General features: G+C 32.5%; 1 protein-coding gene and 1 long non-coding RNA gene across 3 annotated transcripts in view; both read right to left on the bottom strand.

The window, feature by feature from the left end:
- Window positions 1-18114, bottom strand: part of TLK1 (tousled like kinase 1) — a 161378-nt gene that overhangs the window by 102718 nt on the left and 40546 nt on the right. For both annotated transcript variants that reach the window (XM_051986183.1, XM_051986184.1), the window contains exon 2: window positions 4505-4623. In XM_051986183.1, the coding sequence (XP_051842143.1) occupies window positions 4505-4623 (119 nt within the window). The remainder of the gene's footprint in view (window positions 1-4504; window positions 4624-18114) is intronic.
- LOC127554558 (uncharacterized) lies at window positions 7758-9933 on the bottom strand. The gene is made up of 2 exons (XR_007952010.1): window positions 9191-9933; window positions 7758-7921 (listed from the first exon to the last, which is right to left on the bottom strand). It is a non-coding gene; the product is annotated as an uncharacterized LOC127554558 (long non-coding RNA).

The following is an 18114-nucleotide window of genomic DNA, read 5'->3' as shown; positions in this document are numbered from 1 at the left end:
TCAAATAAGGCCTCAGATATTTACTAGCTGTGTGACCTTGTTTGCTTAGTTTTCTCATCTATAAAATGAGATAGAGAAAGAAATGGAAAACCACTCCAATGTTTTTACCAAGAAAAACCCAAAGAGGGTCACAAAGAGTAAGACATGACTGAAAAATAACTAACCAACAACAAAATAAATGTTTAACTGTATGTAAAGTGAACATCTGCTCTGTTGGTCCACTATATCCAGGACTTTGCCAGAACATTACTAGAATTGGTCTTAAAGGTACTTGTTTTATTGTAAATGTCCCAAATGCATCTACTTCATGCCACATCAACTATGTCTTAGCCAATGTACCAGCATATCATATTTTTCTAAAGCTAGACAGGCTGGTTTCTAATGTGCAAGTCTCCCAGGACTAAACACATTTCCTTGCATTTCATTAAGCTGAGAAGTAGACAAACTACTAACTACCTGAACTAGTTTTAAAAAAAAATTTAAGGGACTAAGAGCAATAACAGTAGCAGTGGCAACCAAGAACTAACCCTGAAGTCTAAACTTGCCTCTTGATATCATGACATGTATCATACAGTAGCAATGGACCACTTAGTCTCTCATAAAACAAAAGTACTAAGAGTTTGGCTCAAATACAGAATCCAAGAGTAAGCAGGAAACCATATAAGAAAAGTAAAATGGACATGGCTCTTCTCAACAATGCAGTGATTCAAGGCAATTCCAATAGATTTGGGGTGGAAAATGCCAATCACATCTAGAGAGAGAACTATGGCTTGAATGTGTATTGAAACACAGTTTTTTTTATCTTTTTGTTTGTTTTGCTTTTTTCTTTCTCATGACTTTTTTTCCTCCTTTTGGTCTGATTTTTCTTGTGCAATAAGACAAATATAAAAATATGTTTAAAAGGATACCATATTTTAAACTATCAGATTCCTTGCTGTCTTGGGGAGGGAACAGTGAAAAATTAAGGGAGAAAAATTTGAAACATGATGTTTTACAAAAATGAATATTAAAAACTATCTTTACATATATTTTGAGGGAAAAAGTAAAAGTATACAGATAAGCTACAAAATTGCAGCAGAAAAGTTAACAAGTATATATAAGTATGTAACAAGGGGCAGGCTAGGGATGCATTACGTAAGCAGTTCTCCATGTGTGGCTTAGGGACTCTTGAGGATCACATAAGACCCTTTCAGTGAATCCATGAAGTCAAAACTTTTTAAAATATGACTAATATATTTTAATTTTAATTGTGATAAGTATCAATAAAAATAGCCACAAATACTTTTGGTAAAATCCTTAATAATTTCAGACTAAAAAGGGGGGCTAAGACCCCTTTACAAAAAAAAAGTCTGAGAAGGAAACATTTATTAAATGCCTATTAAACACCAGGAATTATGATAAGTTTTTTAAGTATTTCATTTAAAATATTTATAAACACTTGATAAATATGAGATTATGCAATCTTCATAACTATTCCTGTCATAAGGACAAGATCTAAAGTCTAAAAAAGACTTAACCACCACCTAGTATACTGCCTTTTTACCCAAAAAGGTGCTTTATAAATGAGTGCTGAGGCTGCCTTCCTTTGGGTCAGTCTGCTATAGCAGGCATTCTGCTTCATGGCATCTTTCCCCTTCCCCCATGCCACATGGTATCTCTCTTAACTTCACTATGATTCCCAACCCCACGGCTCCTTCTTATAGCTAATTAATTCTTTTAGGGTGCTAAGTCCCTTTCAGGATTTAGCTTGCCAGTTAAAAACAAGCCCCAACTTCATGGGGTGCTCCATTTCCACTGGATAATTGTGAATTCCACTGAAGAACTTATCTTTCATATGATCTCCCACTCTATTTCATATTTACTATTTCTGGTGTCAATTGTATCCCTTCATTTTACCTGTAACCTCTTCCCGAAATCAATCTACCTTTTCCTCAAAAAAATAAAAATAAAAAAATAAATGAATGCTGAGAACATTGTATACACTAAAACAATACTATATAATTAGATTTGAAAAACAACTTTTCTCAGCAATACAATGATCTAAGATAATTGCAAAAGAAAAAGAGAAAAAAGAACTATGAAGTCTGAATGCAGATCAAAGTATACAATTTTCACTTTTTTTTTCTTTCTCATGGTTTTTCCTTTATGTTCTAATTCTTCTTTAACAATATGACTAAATGGTGGAAATATGTTTAGTATGGTTGTACATGCATAATATATACAAGAATGCTTATTGATATCTCGGGCAAGGAGAGAGGGAAAGAAGAAAAAAATATAAGAGTGAATGTTGAAAACTATCTTCACATGTAATTGGAAAATACTATTAAACAAAAGGAAAATGAAAAAAAATGCTAAATTTGAAGTGATCTAGAGCTGTTAGTTTATTTAAAAGTTATATAAAAGAATTTGATAGACCATCATTTTATGATGCATACCACAATAAAATTCCAAATGGCTTAACAAGTCACACACAAAAAAATAAAAAAATAAGGAAGAATGATGGTAGACATGGAGAACTGATAATTTAACAAGTCATAAAGGAGATTACAGAAAACAAAGCAGAAAAATTTTGACTATATCAAATTTAAAACTTATGTTACCCTGAACTATTAATTTCTCTTGGTCGCAATTTTATTACTTGTAAAATGGTAAGGTTGAACTATATGATCTCTTAAGTTCCTCCTGATACCAAATCTTTCATTCTATGTTTTGAAGGTAAAGAATAACTAAAACCAGAATTCTACATATTATTTCATTATTTGAGATTAAAATTTCAAAAGAATTTTCCAAAATTCCCATGAAAATTTTTATTTTATATGATCAATGCAGAATCATTCAAGAGTGGAGAAATAACATAATTTGTAGGGGCAGTTTTTTGAAAATGTATTTTAAGTTTAAATTATGACAAAGTTACTGAAATTATCAAAAGCAAATTGTGAGACGTTATTAATGATATAACAAAATATACTAATATTTATTCTAACTCATAAGATACTATAGTCCTTTTTCCTGACCTAAGAGTAAATTAATACATTTATATAATATACAAAGTGCTTTGGATATACAAATATGCTTTCTCTTTGTAATATTACTAAGTTACATTTTTTTTTTCAAAAGTAGCATACAACAGAAGATCCTGAACCATTTTAATCTAGTACTACTCTACTCATCTAACTTTTTCCCAAGAATACATCATATTCTTTGTTTTTATTTCTCGTTTTTATACATGGTACTCCTGCTCTAAATGTCCTTCTTGCTAAACTCTCTTTAACAAGATCCTACCTAATCTCTTAAGATCCAGTTCAAGTATCATTACCTCCATGATTCCCAGAAGTGATCTGTCCCTTTTCTAAAAATCTAAGTCTCAATTACAGTTTAACATTTAATTTTTTCTGTGGTGCATATTTATTGACTGTGTCTTCTCAAATGCATTCTTTGAAGAGAATACTTGACTCTACTATCATTCTTAGGTCTAAAACCTAATATGGCATAGTTCTAAACAACTAACAGTCAATAATTACCACTGATTAATTAAACTGACTAAAATCTAAGGAACAAAAGCAAATTGAGATAATAGGAATATGTAAAAGTACTAAGGAAAATAAGAGAGTTCAATAAAGACAAGAAACAAGAATGCTCTATACCAGGGCTTCTTAAATGTTTTCATTTTGTGACCCCTTTTGTCCAAAATATTTTTACACGACTCCAACAATGTAAAACAGGTATACAATCAAATATTTACTGATAAATCATAAAGAACTTTATTTTAAAACAATTCTTTGATACACACATAATTTTACCATTTATCAAAAACAAAAGCAAATGTGCATACTAATGAGATGGATGTTTATTTTTACATAAAAATTTAAATCTTGGTGTAATATTTGACACCTTTAATTGTTGACAATTTTTCACAACCCTCACATTTAGTTACACAACTCCACTTAAGGCCATTATCCACAGTTTTAAGAAGCTTTGCTCTATGCTGCAAAGAAGTACCTTGAGCCACAGAGTATTTCAACAATATGTGAATAAGCTAGTTTCAAGCTAGAAGCTTCACTCCATTGTTTCACAGATAAGCAGAAAAAAATAAACAATATCTCAAGGATATTAACTCCTTGGGAGCAAGAAATGTCATATTTATGAAATCCTTCAATGTTGAGCAGAGAGCTTTAATATTTACTGAAATGCAATTTCACACTGTTCCAAGTAATTAGTTAATATTAGTTATACATGCATACACATACTCACATAAGTATGTGTATGCATATGTGTAAATATATGTAATATAGATGTACGTTTAAATTAAGTGATCTTGCTTTCAAAGAAGCTACAAGAAAATATAAAGAATAACAGTGAAGCCAAATATAAAATCACCCTTTCTTATATATGTTAAAGGGATCAATAACTTCTTGCTACAAAATAAAGGGATACTTTGCAAATTGTATTTTATTTTAAATAATCCAATATAAATGAAAATGTGTTTATTTAAAGCAATACCTACTTTAGCTCCAACACTGCAACTGCCAGTACTCCCAGTGCTTCCACTTACAACTCCTGTAAATCGAGCTTCCAATAATTCTTGCCTTCTTGGATCTAAGCTGTGAAGCTCATCCATTGCACCTATGAAAAAACATCCAGTTAGCTGTGGCTCAAGTAAATGAAATACATGCCAATATTAATAATAACATTATACAACTGCAATCCTTAGGAAATGGCATCTTTCCCTTCTATTATGAGAACTCTGAATTGTTTTAACTTTTATGTGTCTTATTGGGTTGTCTAATCACATAGTGCCCTTCCATTTTGTTAACTGTTTCAATTATGTAGATCTTCTTTCCATTTTTATACCTAAAGTATTAATGTAAACACTTTTTTAAAAGCGATTTCAGTACCTGACAAAGGACTCTGAACATATATTCAAATATCAGAATGAAAGAGATGTTTCATGTTAAGGAACCAAAGATTCTTCAAATATCATTCATCTGCCTTCAACTGTCATTTAAAGAATTGAGTTATACATTCAATTTTAAAATCACATAAGATATAGAAGTAAAAGGCTAATTTTAATTTTTAAAAAATCCTGAGAATCACTAGGAGTACGACTAAAAGTGGGAGAAACAGGTAAACAAAGCATTTTGTACAAACCTATCCCACAACAAATTCCTATGGTCCATCTTCAAAAAAACCCTTGCTACTACTAGGCAAATCTTTTATCCCTATTCTTTTAATAACATCTGTAGAACGCATTGTATTCTCATGTTATGTAGAAGGTTATTCTAGTTAAGTTCAGGAAATTCTTATTCTCTACAAGTGTTACCTTCATGCTTATTTTCTTAAATCTCTGAACAACTACTCCATTCTGGTTCTTAATTTTATGCTTAACTCCTGAAAGTTATCCTTATATACCTGCATTGCCCCAGTCTAGCATATTCTCCAGCTCTGCCACTGTCTTCAAACATAAGAGAAATCTTTCAACTTTATCAATTTGGCCCTGTTACTAGCTATCATTTTATTTCTCTTTTTCCTTCCACTGTCAAACTTGACATCCAAACAGGACTCTGTGGAAAGCTCCCTCTTCTCCCTTTATTTACATCTTACAATTTCTAGATATTACCTCCTTAAGATATCCCATATTCCCACCAAGATAGCCATTCTACATTACATTCTAATTGCTAACATTAATATATAGCTTTATAAATATTATTTTACTTGATCCTCACAATAAGAATTTCTTATCTGTGAATTTACCTACTCCTTAAAATTTATTTGTAAATCCCAAATCAGTTCTTGCAGAACTTTCATCTTCCTGCCCAGAGGGGCAAGAAATTTGTTACTCAATGTACATATTCCCAGCTGAGATTGAATAAGGGGATGGTTTACCTTCTGATTTCAGGTCTCATACTGTAAACAAGCTTCCTGTTCCAGATTTATTTCGTAAAACAATGTTTGCATTTTCACACTTTTTATTGGCGATTATGCTATTTAAAATAGCCCTCAATTACAGAACTTAAAAGTTATGTCGTGAGAGCATAGGAATAAAAGGACTTTTCCTTAAAATAGTTAGGAGCATATATTTAAAACCTTCAGTAAGCATCATATGCAATGGGGAAAAACTGGAACCTTTCCCAGTAAGATCTGGAGTGAAGCAAGGTTGCCCATTATCACCATTATTATTCAATATTGTATTAGACACACTAGCCTCTGCAATAAGAGTCGAGAAAGAGATTAAAGGAATTAGAGTAGGCAATGAGGAAACCAAACTATCACTCTTTGCAGATGATATGATGGTATACCTAGAAAACCCCAGAGATTCTACTAAAAAGCTATTAGAAATAATTCATAATTTTAGCAAAGTAGCAGGATACAAAATAAATCCCCATAAATCCTCAGCATTTTTATACACCACCAACAAAATCCAAGAGCAAGAGATACAAAGAGAAATTCCATTCAAAATAACTGTTGATAACATAAAATATTTGGGAATCTACCTACCAAAGGAAAGTCAGGAATTATTGGAGCAAAATTACAAAAAAGTTTCCACACAAATAAAGTCAGACTTAAATAATTGGAAAAATATTAAGTGCTCTTGGATAGGCCAAGCAAATATAATAAAGATGACAATACTCCCTAAACTAATCTATTTATTTAGTGCTATACCAATCAGACTTCCAAGAAAATATTTTAATGATCTAGAAAAAATAACAACAAAATTCATATGGAACAATAAAAAGTCGAGAATCTCAAGGGAATTAATGAAAAAAAAAATCAAATGAAGGTGGCCTAGCTGTACCTGATCTAAAATTATATTATAAAGCAGCAGTCACCAAAACCATTTGGTATTGGCTAAGAAATAGATTAGTGGATCAGTGGAAAAGGCTAGGTTCACAAGACAGAATAGTCAACTATAGCAATCTAGTGTTTGACAAACCCAAAGATTCTAACTTTTGGGATAAGATTTCATTATTTGATAAAAACTGCTGGGATAACTGGAAATTAGTATGGCAGAAATTAGGCAAGGACCCACACTTAACAACATATACCAAGATAAGATCAAAATGGGTCCATGACCTAGGCATAAAGAAAGAGATTATAAATAAATTAGAGGAACATAGGATAGTTTATCTCTCAGACTTGTGGAGGAGAAAGAAATTTGTGACCAAAGATGAACTAGAGACCATTACCGATCACAAAATAGAAAATTTTGATTATATCAAATTAAAAAGCCTTTGTACAAACAGAACTAATGCAAACAAGATTAGTAGGGAAGCAACAAACTGGGAAAACATCTTTACAATTAAAGGTTCTGATAAAGGCCTCATCTCCAAAATATATAGAGAACTGACTCAAATTTATAAAAAATCAAGCCATTCTCCAATTGATAAATGGTCAAAGGATATGAACAGACAATTTTCAGATGAAGAAATTGAAACTATTACCACTCACATGAAAGTGTTCCAAATCACTATTGATCAGAGAAATGCAAATTAAGACAACTCTAAGATATCACTACACACCTGTCAGATTGGCTAAGATGACAGGAAAAAATAATGATGAATGTTGGAGGGGATGCGGGAAAACGGGGACACTGATGCATTGTTGGTGGAGTTGTGAACGAATCCAGCCATTCTGGAGAACAATCTGGAATTATGCCCAAAAAGTTATCAAACTGTGCATACCCTTTGATCCAGCAGTGTTTCTATTGGGCTTATACCCCAAAGAGATACTAAAAAAGGGAAAGGAACCTGTATGTGCCAAAATGTTTGTAGCAGCCCTGTTTGTAGTGGCTAGAAACTGGAAAATGAATGGATGCCCATCAATTGGAGAATGGCTGGGTAAATTGTGGTATATGAATGTTATGGAATATTATTGCTCTGTAAGGAATGACCAGCAGGATGAATACAGAGAGGCTTGGAGAGACCTACATGGACTGATGCTAAGTGAGATGAGCAGAACCAGGAGATCATTATACACTTCGACAACGATATTGTATGAGGATGTATTCTGATGGAAGTGGATTTCTCTGACAAAGAGACTTAACTGAGTTTCATTGGATAAATGATGGACAGAAACAGCTACACCCAAAGAAGGAATACTGGGAAATGAATGTGAACTATTTGATTTTTGATTTTCTTCCTGAGTTATTTTTACCTTCTGAATCCAATTCTCCCTGTGCAGCGGGAGAACTGTTCGGTTCTGCAAATGTGTATTGTATCTAGGATATACTGCAACATATTTAACATATATAGGACTGCTTGCCATCTTGGGGGGGGGGGAGGGGAAAAAACGAAACATAAGTGATTTCAAGGGATAATGCTGTGTAAAAATTATCCTGGCATGGATTCTGTCAATACAAAGTTATTATTAAATAAAATTAAATTTAAAAAAAAAAAAAAAGACTTGTGGAGGAGCAAATATTTTTGTGACCAAAGAAGAACTAGAGACCATTATTGATCACAAAATAGAAAATTTTGATTATATAAAATTTAAAAGCCTTTGTACAAACAAAACTAATGCAAACAAGATAAGAAGGGAAGCAACAAACTGGGAAAACATCTTTACAATTAAAGGTTCTGATAAAGGCCTCATTTCCAAAATATATAGAGAACTGACTCAAATTTATAAAAAATCAAGCCATTCTCCAATTGATAAATGGTCAAAGGATATGAACAGACAATTTTCAGATGAAGAAATTGAAACTATTACCACTCACATGAAAGAGTGTTCCAAATCACTATTGATCAGAGAAATGCAAATTAAGACAACTCTGAGATATCACTACACACCTGTCAGATTGGCTAAGATGACAGGAAAAAATAATGATGAATGTTGGAGGGGATGTGGGAAAACGGGGACACTGATACATTGTTGGTGGAGTTGTGAACGAATCCAGCCATTCTGGAGAGCAATCTGGAATTATGCCCAAAAAGTTATCAAACTGTGCATACCCTTTGATCTAGCAGTGTTTCTATTGGGCTTATACCCCAAAGAGATACTAAAAAAGGGAAAGGAACCTGTATGTGCCAAAATGTTTGTAGCAGCCCTGTTTGTAGTGGCTAGAAACTGGAAATTGAATGGATGCCCATCAATTGGAGAATGGCTGGGTAAATTGTGGTATATGAATGTTATGGAATATTATTGCTCTGTAAGGAATGACCAGCAGGATGAATCCAGAGAGGCTTGGAGAGACCTACATGGACTGATGCTAAGTGAGATGAGCAGAACCAGGAGATCATTATACACTTTGACAACGATATTGTATGAGGATGTATTCTGATGGAAGTGGATTTCTATGACAAAGAGACCTAACTGAGTTTCAATGGATAAATGATGGACAGAAACAGCTACACCCAAAGAAGGAACACTGGGAAATGAATGTGAACTATTTGCATTTTTGATTTTCTTCCTGAGTTATTTTTACCTTCTGAATCCAATTCTCCCTGTGCAACAGGAGAACTGTTCGGTTCTGCAAATATGTATTGTATCTAGGATATACTACAACATATTTAACATATATAGGACTGCTTGCCATATTGGGGGGAGGGGGGTAGAGGGAAGGAGGGGAAAAAAACGAAACATAAGTGATTGCAAGGGATAATGTTGTAAAAAAATTATCCTGGCATGGATTCTGTCAATACAAAGTTATTAATCAATAAAATAAAATTTAAATTTAAAAAAAAAAAAAAGTTATGTCGTGTTCCCAGGTATAAGAAGGCTATGATGTACTTTACAGAGAAACTACATTAGATAAGCTTTGTTTAATCTTGGGTTATGTAGTGCTACTGGCTGTAAGTTCAAGGTTAACAAATCAATATTACAATAGTTGAGAGAATAGATGAGGAAATTGTTATTTTATATGTGAGACAAAGAAAATTTGTGACCAGCTCACAGGAACCTAACCTGTATTTCTCCTAGAAGAATGGTTCAGTATTTGCTAATTCAGCATTCATGGTGACCTTACAGAATGTAAGTATTGTGAATGATGAACTGACTGTACCATCATCATACCCATGAGAAGAGGCACAAGAGACAACAAGTGACTTGCCCAGGGTCACATATCTAGTATCAGAGTATAGATTAGAACCCAAAAAGGCTTTATGACCTGCAAGTAGAATGTTGGATTGAAACTTATTTCATCAGCGTGGAAATTCCCTACACTGGGGTAGATTATCAACTCCTTTATAACTTAAAAGTTTTGGGTTGGGGATTGAGATGCTAATTAACTTATCAGAGGCTTGGCTCAAATTCAGACCCTCTTTACTTACTCCTTCAGTCCAGAGCTCTATTTATTATACTGGACTGGATTGGATTGGATGGGATCTAGTCCAAACCCTCTTATCTTCCCCAATAGATGGCTACTTCAATCACCCTCTTTAAGTCTAATCTTCAATCTCAGATTTCTTCCTAAAGACCAATAAACATTATCCCACATCCTTAAAAAACAAATAAACAAAGAAATCAAAACCAGCCCCTTAAATTTCTTCAAGCCAACATTCTCTCCCTCCTCCTTCTATCAGGCATTCTGCATACTGTATTCCTACTTCCTATTCTCTCATTGTCCCAAAGGTGCAAATAATCTTTTATGTCTTAAATATCAGGGTCTTTTCTCACAAAGACCCATAGGCACATGTGCACAATAGAAATTACCTTTCCCCTCAAACCTACCCTTTCCAAAAACTTTCCTATTATTGTCAAGGGTAGCAACAAACCAGTTCAAAACCTTAGCATCACCATTGACTATCACCCATTCTCCAAATATATAATTGCCAAATCTTATCAATTCCATCTTTTAGATCATGTCTCTTTTAATAAGTTCTCTTTTCTCTACATAGCTTTCTTCACCTCTCTTAAACTATCAGAATAGCCTCCTAATTGGGCTTAGCTTCAAGTGGGCTCTTATTCTAATTAATGTTTCACACAGCCACCAAAGTGATTCTCCTAAAATACAGGTATGATTAAGTCACACTCTACTCCAAAAAGTTCAATGGTTCCTTATTACCTCTAAGTTACAATTATGAACCCCTCAGTTGGGCTTTTCACTTAGCTCTTCTTTTAGAATCTTTTAAAATTAGCTCTACAGATACATTGTCAATTCCCCTCCACAATCTACAATTTAGCCACAATGACTTTCTGGAATTTTTTCTTCCCCTATACCCACCATTTTTTTTTTTACTTTCAAATCTCTGGCTTCTTTCAATAATCAGCTCAAGTGCTGCCTTTTGCAAGATATTAGCAGTCAGGGGACCATAGTCTTTTCTGGTCCCCTGACTGTTATTACCTTCCATTTGCTGGATGTCTTAAGGTTAAAACAAAGTTTCAATTCATTAATAATAGTATTTACCATATATAAGGCACTTACACTATCTGTGTGACCCTGGGCAAGTCACTTAAACCTATTCGCCTGTTTCCTCATCTGTCAAATGAACTGGATAAGGAAATAGAAAACCACTCTAGTATGTTTGTCAAGTACACTCTAAATAGGGTTAGGAGTCACAATCAAACATGACTAAAATAAATGAACAACAAAACAACATATGCAAGGCAAGAAAGTAAAAGGGAAAGGGGGATGAACAAAACGGAGTTATATAGAACAAGCACTATATATAACAGAATAAGTTCAATAGAGATAAGAATATGGCAATGAAACTGAGTGTGCACCTAAAATAGAAATTGTGTTTTAAAATGTGCTCATATTGTTTCTTTGGCCAGAAAACCAACCTTCTTAGTATTATCTAAATTCTATCAAAGGTTTCAAAAGGTTTCTTTCTCTAAACTCCCATAGCATTTATAGTTAGTTTCACATTTATCCCTTTCATTTCACTGGGGTTTAGAAGGTGCAAAATGCCCCTCCCCCACATCTAGAAAATTCTTGAAAAATTTTTGACTTTTTCTTGATACCAGAGAAAAAGTCTGATTTTTTCCTTTTTCTATTACAGTACTATATTATAAATTTTAGGCATATCTATGGTATTAAAAGATATGTTGATATTACATAATACTATACATATAAGATATGCATTTTTAGCTTTGAAACTTTTTCTGTGTCATCTGCTGACCTTTCCCTGTCATCTACAGCTTCCACAAAATTCCTTCCAAATTCCCACTTAATTCTTTTTGCTGACCTTCAATACACTGAAACCACAAAGGGGAAAGTCATAAAGTGGAAGAAATAATTTTACTTATATGTTTCAAGATATGTTTTTTGCTTGGTGTTGTTTCATGTCTGTTAACCTTCTGTCCCATTTCAAGTTCAGTACAGTGAATGTAAAGGCAATGATAGTGGCAGTAAAGAACATCTCAGCATTTTGCTCTTATAGTTTACCAAGAATCTAGAAAGAATTTACTCTAATTGTTTAATAGTGAATGAATGGAGAAAAGATATTTATCAATTGTATAAAAAATAATTTGAAGAAAATGAATCCAAAGAATTTCTCTCACATATTCTCAGTTTCATTTCACTCTATTATAGTTAGAGTAAATTGTCATAGTTAAACACATTATTAGAATTATAGAATCACATAGAAAATTGGGAGTTTTACATATCACCTAGTCCAATTTCTATTTTTCAAAATATTATTCTTTTCTGTAACATCTGTCCAAAACGAAGGCTTTAGCTAAAAAACTTCCAGTGATAAATAATCATACAACTTCCTAAGAGTTAGGATGTTTTTCCTTCTGTTGAATGGAAAAATGCATTCCCTTAAATTTTCATCCTTAAGAGTCAAGCAATCTCTATATTTCAATCATTTGAAGATGGCTACAATATACCAATAAAGAACTTCTCCCCACACTACCATCTCCAGTCCTTTTTCAAGCTAACATCACTGACATGGTTTCGAGAAATACAATCTGTTAACATAATAAAAATTTAAGTTTTTTATATGTGTATCCTCAACACTTAGTATGGTACTTGCTTTGTCCTAGGTAATTAATGTTTGTTGCCTGATTGACAATTTTTAAATGTGGTACTATACATTGGGCAGAACATTATCTTAATTATCCACCGAGGCCGGCTCCTCCCTTCACTGAGCACAACACACTTATGCAGACAAGTCTGAGACAGAGTGGCAGAATATAAAGGGTTGAGTTTGAAGTCAGTAAGACTTGAGTTTGAGTCATGCCTCTGATAGATATTGGTTATAAAACCAAAGATAAATCAGTTAACATCCCAATGCCATCACATAGTTCTAGACTAAGAAGGACCTGAGAAGCTCCATCAAGTATGGGAATTTCCATATTGAGAGTAATTCCCCATAATGAACAATTACAAGTTACTTGTAATTCACAAAACCTTTTAGTCTTCTGAGCAATAATATCTCTCTATTCACGTTTCCCTACAAGTACTCATGCTTAACTCAAGTATAAAATATTTGTTTCTATTCAATAATTTGCTCATTTCAGTACACTGTTTCAGTCTGCAAATGTATGTTTGGATCCCATTTTTATCATCAAATGTATGAGCTATCCCTCTCCAGTTTGTATCATCTTCAACTCTGTTAAGTATACCACCTGAGCCTTCACTCAAATAACTGATTAAAATGTGTTGAACAAAGCTAAGTCAAGAACACTTAACATGTAGCACTCCACTGGAGTAGTTCCTTTAGGATGGAATATAATCATTAACCAACATTTCTTGATTCCTGAAGGTTTATTATATTTGCTATTTGTGTACAAGTCGCCTCCCTCCAATGGAATATAAAGTTGCTTACTGCCAGGTAGTACTTTGTTTTCATCTTTATATTCCCAACAGTTAACAGTGCTTTACACTTAAAAATTGCTTTGAATTGAAGTAAGTTAAATTATATTTAAATGTACTGAATTTATATCAAAGAGGCATGGTCAAAAGCTACCTCAAAAGAATTATAAGCTAAAGTCAATTCAGATATTTTTCTCTCCTTTTAGAACTGTTTTACCCTCCCCTCATGGTCACCACAGAAACTGGGGAAAAGCAAACTATCTACTGAACTAACATTCTTTCTTTTTTAAAAAGTAAAGAGCTCTTCAATAATAGGTCAGCTTATAAAGATATATATATTTTACTAGTGCCATTTAAAGTCATGACTGGGAAAAATAATAACAAAATTCATTTGTTAGAACAAAAGGTCAAGACAATTTAAGAAACTAATGGGGGAAAAAATGTAAAGAAAATTTGGCAGTACCAGATCTATTTATGAAGCAGTAATTAACAAAACTAAATGGTACTGGATAAGAAATAGAAAGGTAGATCAATAAAACAGTATAGACATGCAATTTACAGTAGTGAAGAAATATGGCAACCTAGTATTTGATAAGTGTAAAGATTTAAGTTTTTAGATAAAGAATTTATTATTTGGTAAACATTTTTTAAAAAGCTAAAAAGCACTCTGGCAGAAATTGGGCATAGGCCAAAATCTTACAGCAATTACCAAGATAAAAGCAAAATAGATACATATAAAGAAAGTTATTACAAGAAAATCTGAAGAATATCGAACATATTACCTATAAGATCTGTGGATAAGTGAACAATTTATGAACAAACAAGAGATAAAAAGCATTGTGAGATGTAAAATGGATAATTTTGACCACATTAAGTTTAAAAAGTTGTGCAAATAAAACCAATGCAGCTAAGATTAGAAGGAAAACAGAAAGTGAAGGGGAGGGAGGATTTTATAGACACTTCCTCAAATGAAGGTCTTAATCTTAAATACATCAAGAATATCTATATCTATATCAAAATCTAAGAATCAAGCCATTCCCCAACTGATAAATAGCCAAAAGCTATGAACAGGCAGTTTTCCAATGAAGCATCAAAACAATTTATAGTCATATTTTAAAATCCTAAAATTTTCAGAGAAATGCTAATTAAAAAATCTTTATCAGACTGGTTAAAATTGAAGGGGAAAGTGACAAATGTTGGAGATGTGGAAAAATTGGGACCTTAATTCATTCTTGGTGGATCTGTTGTGAGCTGATCCAATCATTTTCTCTTTTGACTCAGCAATATCACTATTAGGTTTCCCAAGATGATTGGGGAAAAAGGAAAATAATCTGTTTTAAAATATTTATAGCAGCTCTCTTTGTGGGGGCAAAGAACAAGAAATAGTAGGGATGTCCATCAACTAGGGAATGGCTAAACAAATTGTGGTGTATGTTTGTGATAGAATACTACTTTGCTAGAATAAATAAACTCAATTATTTTAGAAAAAACATGTTAAGACTTACACAAAATAATGAAGAACAAAATGAACAGAACCAAGAGAACATTGTAAATAATAACAGTAATATTGTTTTAAGAACAACCTTGAATTATCAGGTCATCCTAGTATGAATACCCAAATTAACTGCAATGTCCTATGAAGGAAGATGTTTGCATCCAGAGAAAGAATTCATATATATACACGTGTCTAATGGTGAACATGGGAGAGTTTACAAGATAATCTTGTATATTTAAAAGGAATAGCATATTGTATATAATAGATCTGCAGTTTCAGATGCAATCCTCTTTTTTTCTATTCCACTTTGTTATGGAAAGACTTGTTTTATTTCTTTAAGTTCAGAATAAAAAAATTTTAAAAAAGGAAAAACTCATGGGTGACCACACCAAATTAAAACAATGTGATTAGCAAATTAAATGCATACAACTGGAACATAAGAATAGAGTAGGACAGACCAAAAAGATAATTTAATTCTACCACCATAACTTACCAGGTAATTCACATTTGCCAAACGCTTTGTCATTTACAAAATTTCTTTCTTCACACCAACAGAAGTGGCTACAGAACTATCATTATCCCTATTTTAACAATGTAAGAATTGAGACCTAAAGAGCTAAAGTAAACTAAGGTCCTGAGATTGCTTGAGTAATTGAATTCTATCCTGACTTTTATAAAAACAATTTAATATGTTATTTTAAATATTGAACTACCTAAGCAATTCTTGCCTGATCGATTAAAATAGCCTAGTTTTCTTCCCCCACCTCATTTCTGCTTTTGCTAATTTCCTTCCAAAATAAGCTCAAGTATCATTTGAAAATTTTTCTGATCCCTGACCCACCTCAATAGGACTACTTTATGAGTAATACACACACACACACACACACACACTCACTCACTTTTTCTCTCTCTCACTCACACACTCACTCTCTCTTTTTCTTTCTGTGCGTCTGACTCTTTCTGCCCCCACCCCTGCAACCCCTTTCTTCCCTGGAAACAAGGTAAACTGAGTATAAAAAGATGTCATTTTTTGACTTAAGAATTATTATAAATGTATATATATCTATTGGTCCCATCTCAAGACTCTAATGCTAGCATTACTTATCTATATGCGATATTTATTTTGACTCTCCTTTGAAGGCAAAGAATTTTATTTTGAGGGCAGTGGTGGAAGGTGGTATATTTAGGAACAAGCATAGTTCTTGGAACATAGTAGGAGCTAAGTAAATGTCTGCTGACTGAATGAAATATTGATCAAACAACTAAGTTACTTCTCTTCACTACCTTAGATTAAAGTAGGCAACAAGCTATCTTGATTATTATTCATTTAAAGAAAATCTGAGAATATTGAATATTATGTGTTTAAAAAAGAATAAAAAAAAGAGAAAATCGATAAAATTTTATTTGGACTTTTTATACACTTAATTGAAACTCAAATACTTATTGAAATGAGAATAAATAACAATTTTTTTCATAAAAGATAACCTGCTAAATTGGAGAATTTAATGAAGTTGGTGGTAGAATTTATAGAATTCTGCAACTGGAAAAGACTTTGAGAAATCAATTAGTCCTAGCATTTAACTTGTATTTAATGTTCTCCCACCATGTCTTTAAACAAATGATCATCAAGGTTTTACTTCCAATTTCAAGATTTCCAATAATGAGGAATTCAATGACATCTTCTAAGCAGCTCTAATTATCAGAAAGCTTTTCTTTACGATGAATAATAGTTCACATTTCCATAGCAAAGCTTCTTAAATTTTTCCCACTTGCAACCTTTGGTATATAGCTATATAAAACAAGCATTTACTGATAATAAATCACTAAAATAAAATATTTTAAAGCAATTCTTTGGTATGCAAAGCATTTTAACATCTATTAAAGACAAAAGCAAATGTGTATACTAAGGAGATAGGTATGCTTATTTATTTTTATATAAAGAATTAAATTATGGTGGAATATTTTTTTTAACTGTAGTCTAATTTTTCCCAACCTATTTGCAGATCCAAGATTAAATATGTGCATTTAACTTAATCCTGGAAACCATCCTTTAAATAATTGAACATAGGTATTATAACCAGAAAAGGGAATCCCAAATAGTGAGGGTCTTGAGCCCATGCTATGTTATATTAGCATCGGTTGAAGGAACTAGGCTTATTTAGCCTGGAGAAGAGCAGACTTACGGGGAACATGACAGTTATGTACCTAGCTGCAATTTTTTGACATGCAAAATGAAAGAAATGAACTAAAATGACCTTTAAAACCCATTTCAGATCTAAAGCAATAAACCTATAATCTTAATCCTAAAAAATAACAGAAAGGGGGAATTGAATCTAGGCTTCTTTTCCCTTTTTAATTCTACATTTTTTCCCTGCATAATAAAGGTATAAAACAAACAAAAAAACTAATGATACAAAAAAATTATTTCTATCATCAGCTTTAATCTTATCGAGAAGTAGGCTAAAATAAGAGCACTTAATCTGGAGTTGAAACACTATAAGGTTCAAATAAAATTTTACTTATAAAACCACTATTAGCTCTTATTATTATTACCATTAATTATGATACAAACCAAGTACAGAAGAGAAAGAGATATGCCCAAAGTGGCAAAATATAACTTACTATAAAATTACTGTTCAATGGATTAAAACAATCCAAATTTTAAAAAAGTTTTTATTATAGCTTTTTATTTACAAGATATATGCATGGGTAATTTTTCAGCATTGACCCTTGCAAAACCTTCAAAATGGAAATGTATACATATCCACAGAGTCATTTTGCTACACAAGAAAAATCGGATTTAGAATAAGGTAAAAATAACCTGAGAAGGAAATCAAAAATGCAAGCAGACAAAAACAGAAGGAGTAGAAATGCTATGTTGTGGTTCACACGCATTTCCCATAGTTCTTTCGCTGGGTATAGC

Source organism: Antechinus flavipes, chromosome 3, assembly GCF_016432865.1.
Source record: "Antechinus flavipes isolate AdamAnt ecotype Samford, QLD, Australia chromosome 3, AdamAnt_v2, whole genome shotgun sequence".
Classification (NCBI taxonomy): domain Eukaryota; kingdom Metazoa; phylum Chordata; class Mammalia; order Dasyuromorphia; family Dasyuridae; genus Antechinus; species Antechinus flavipes.
Note: the sequence above shows the minus strand (reverse complement) of the source record. Positions and strands in the feature narration are given on the sequence as shown.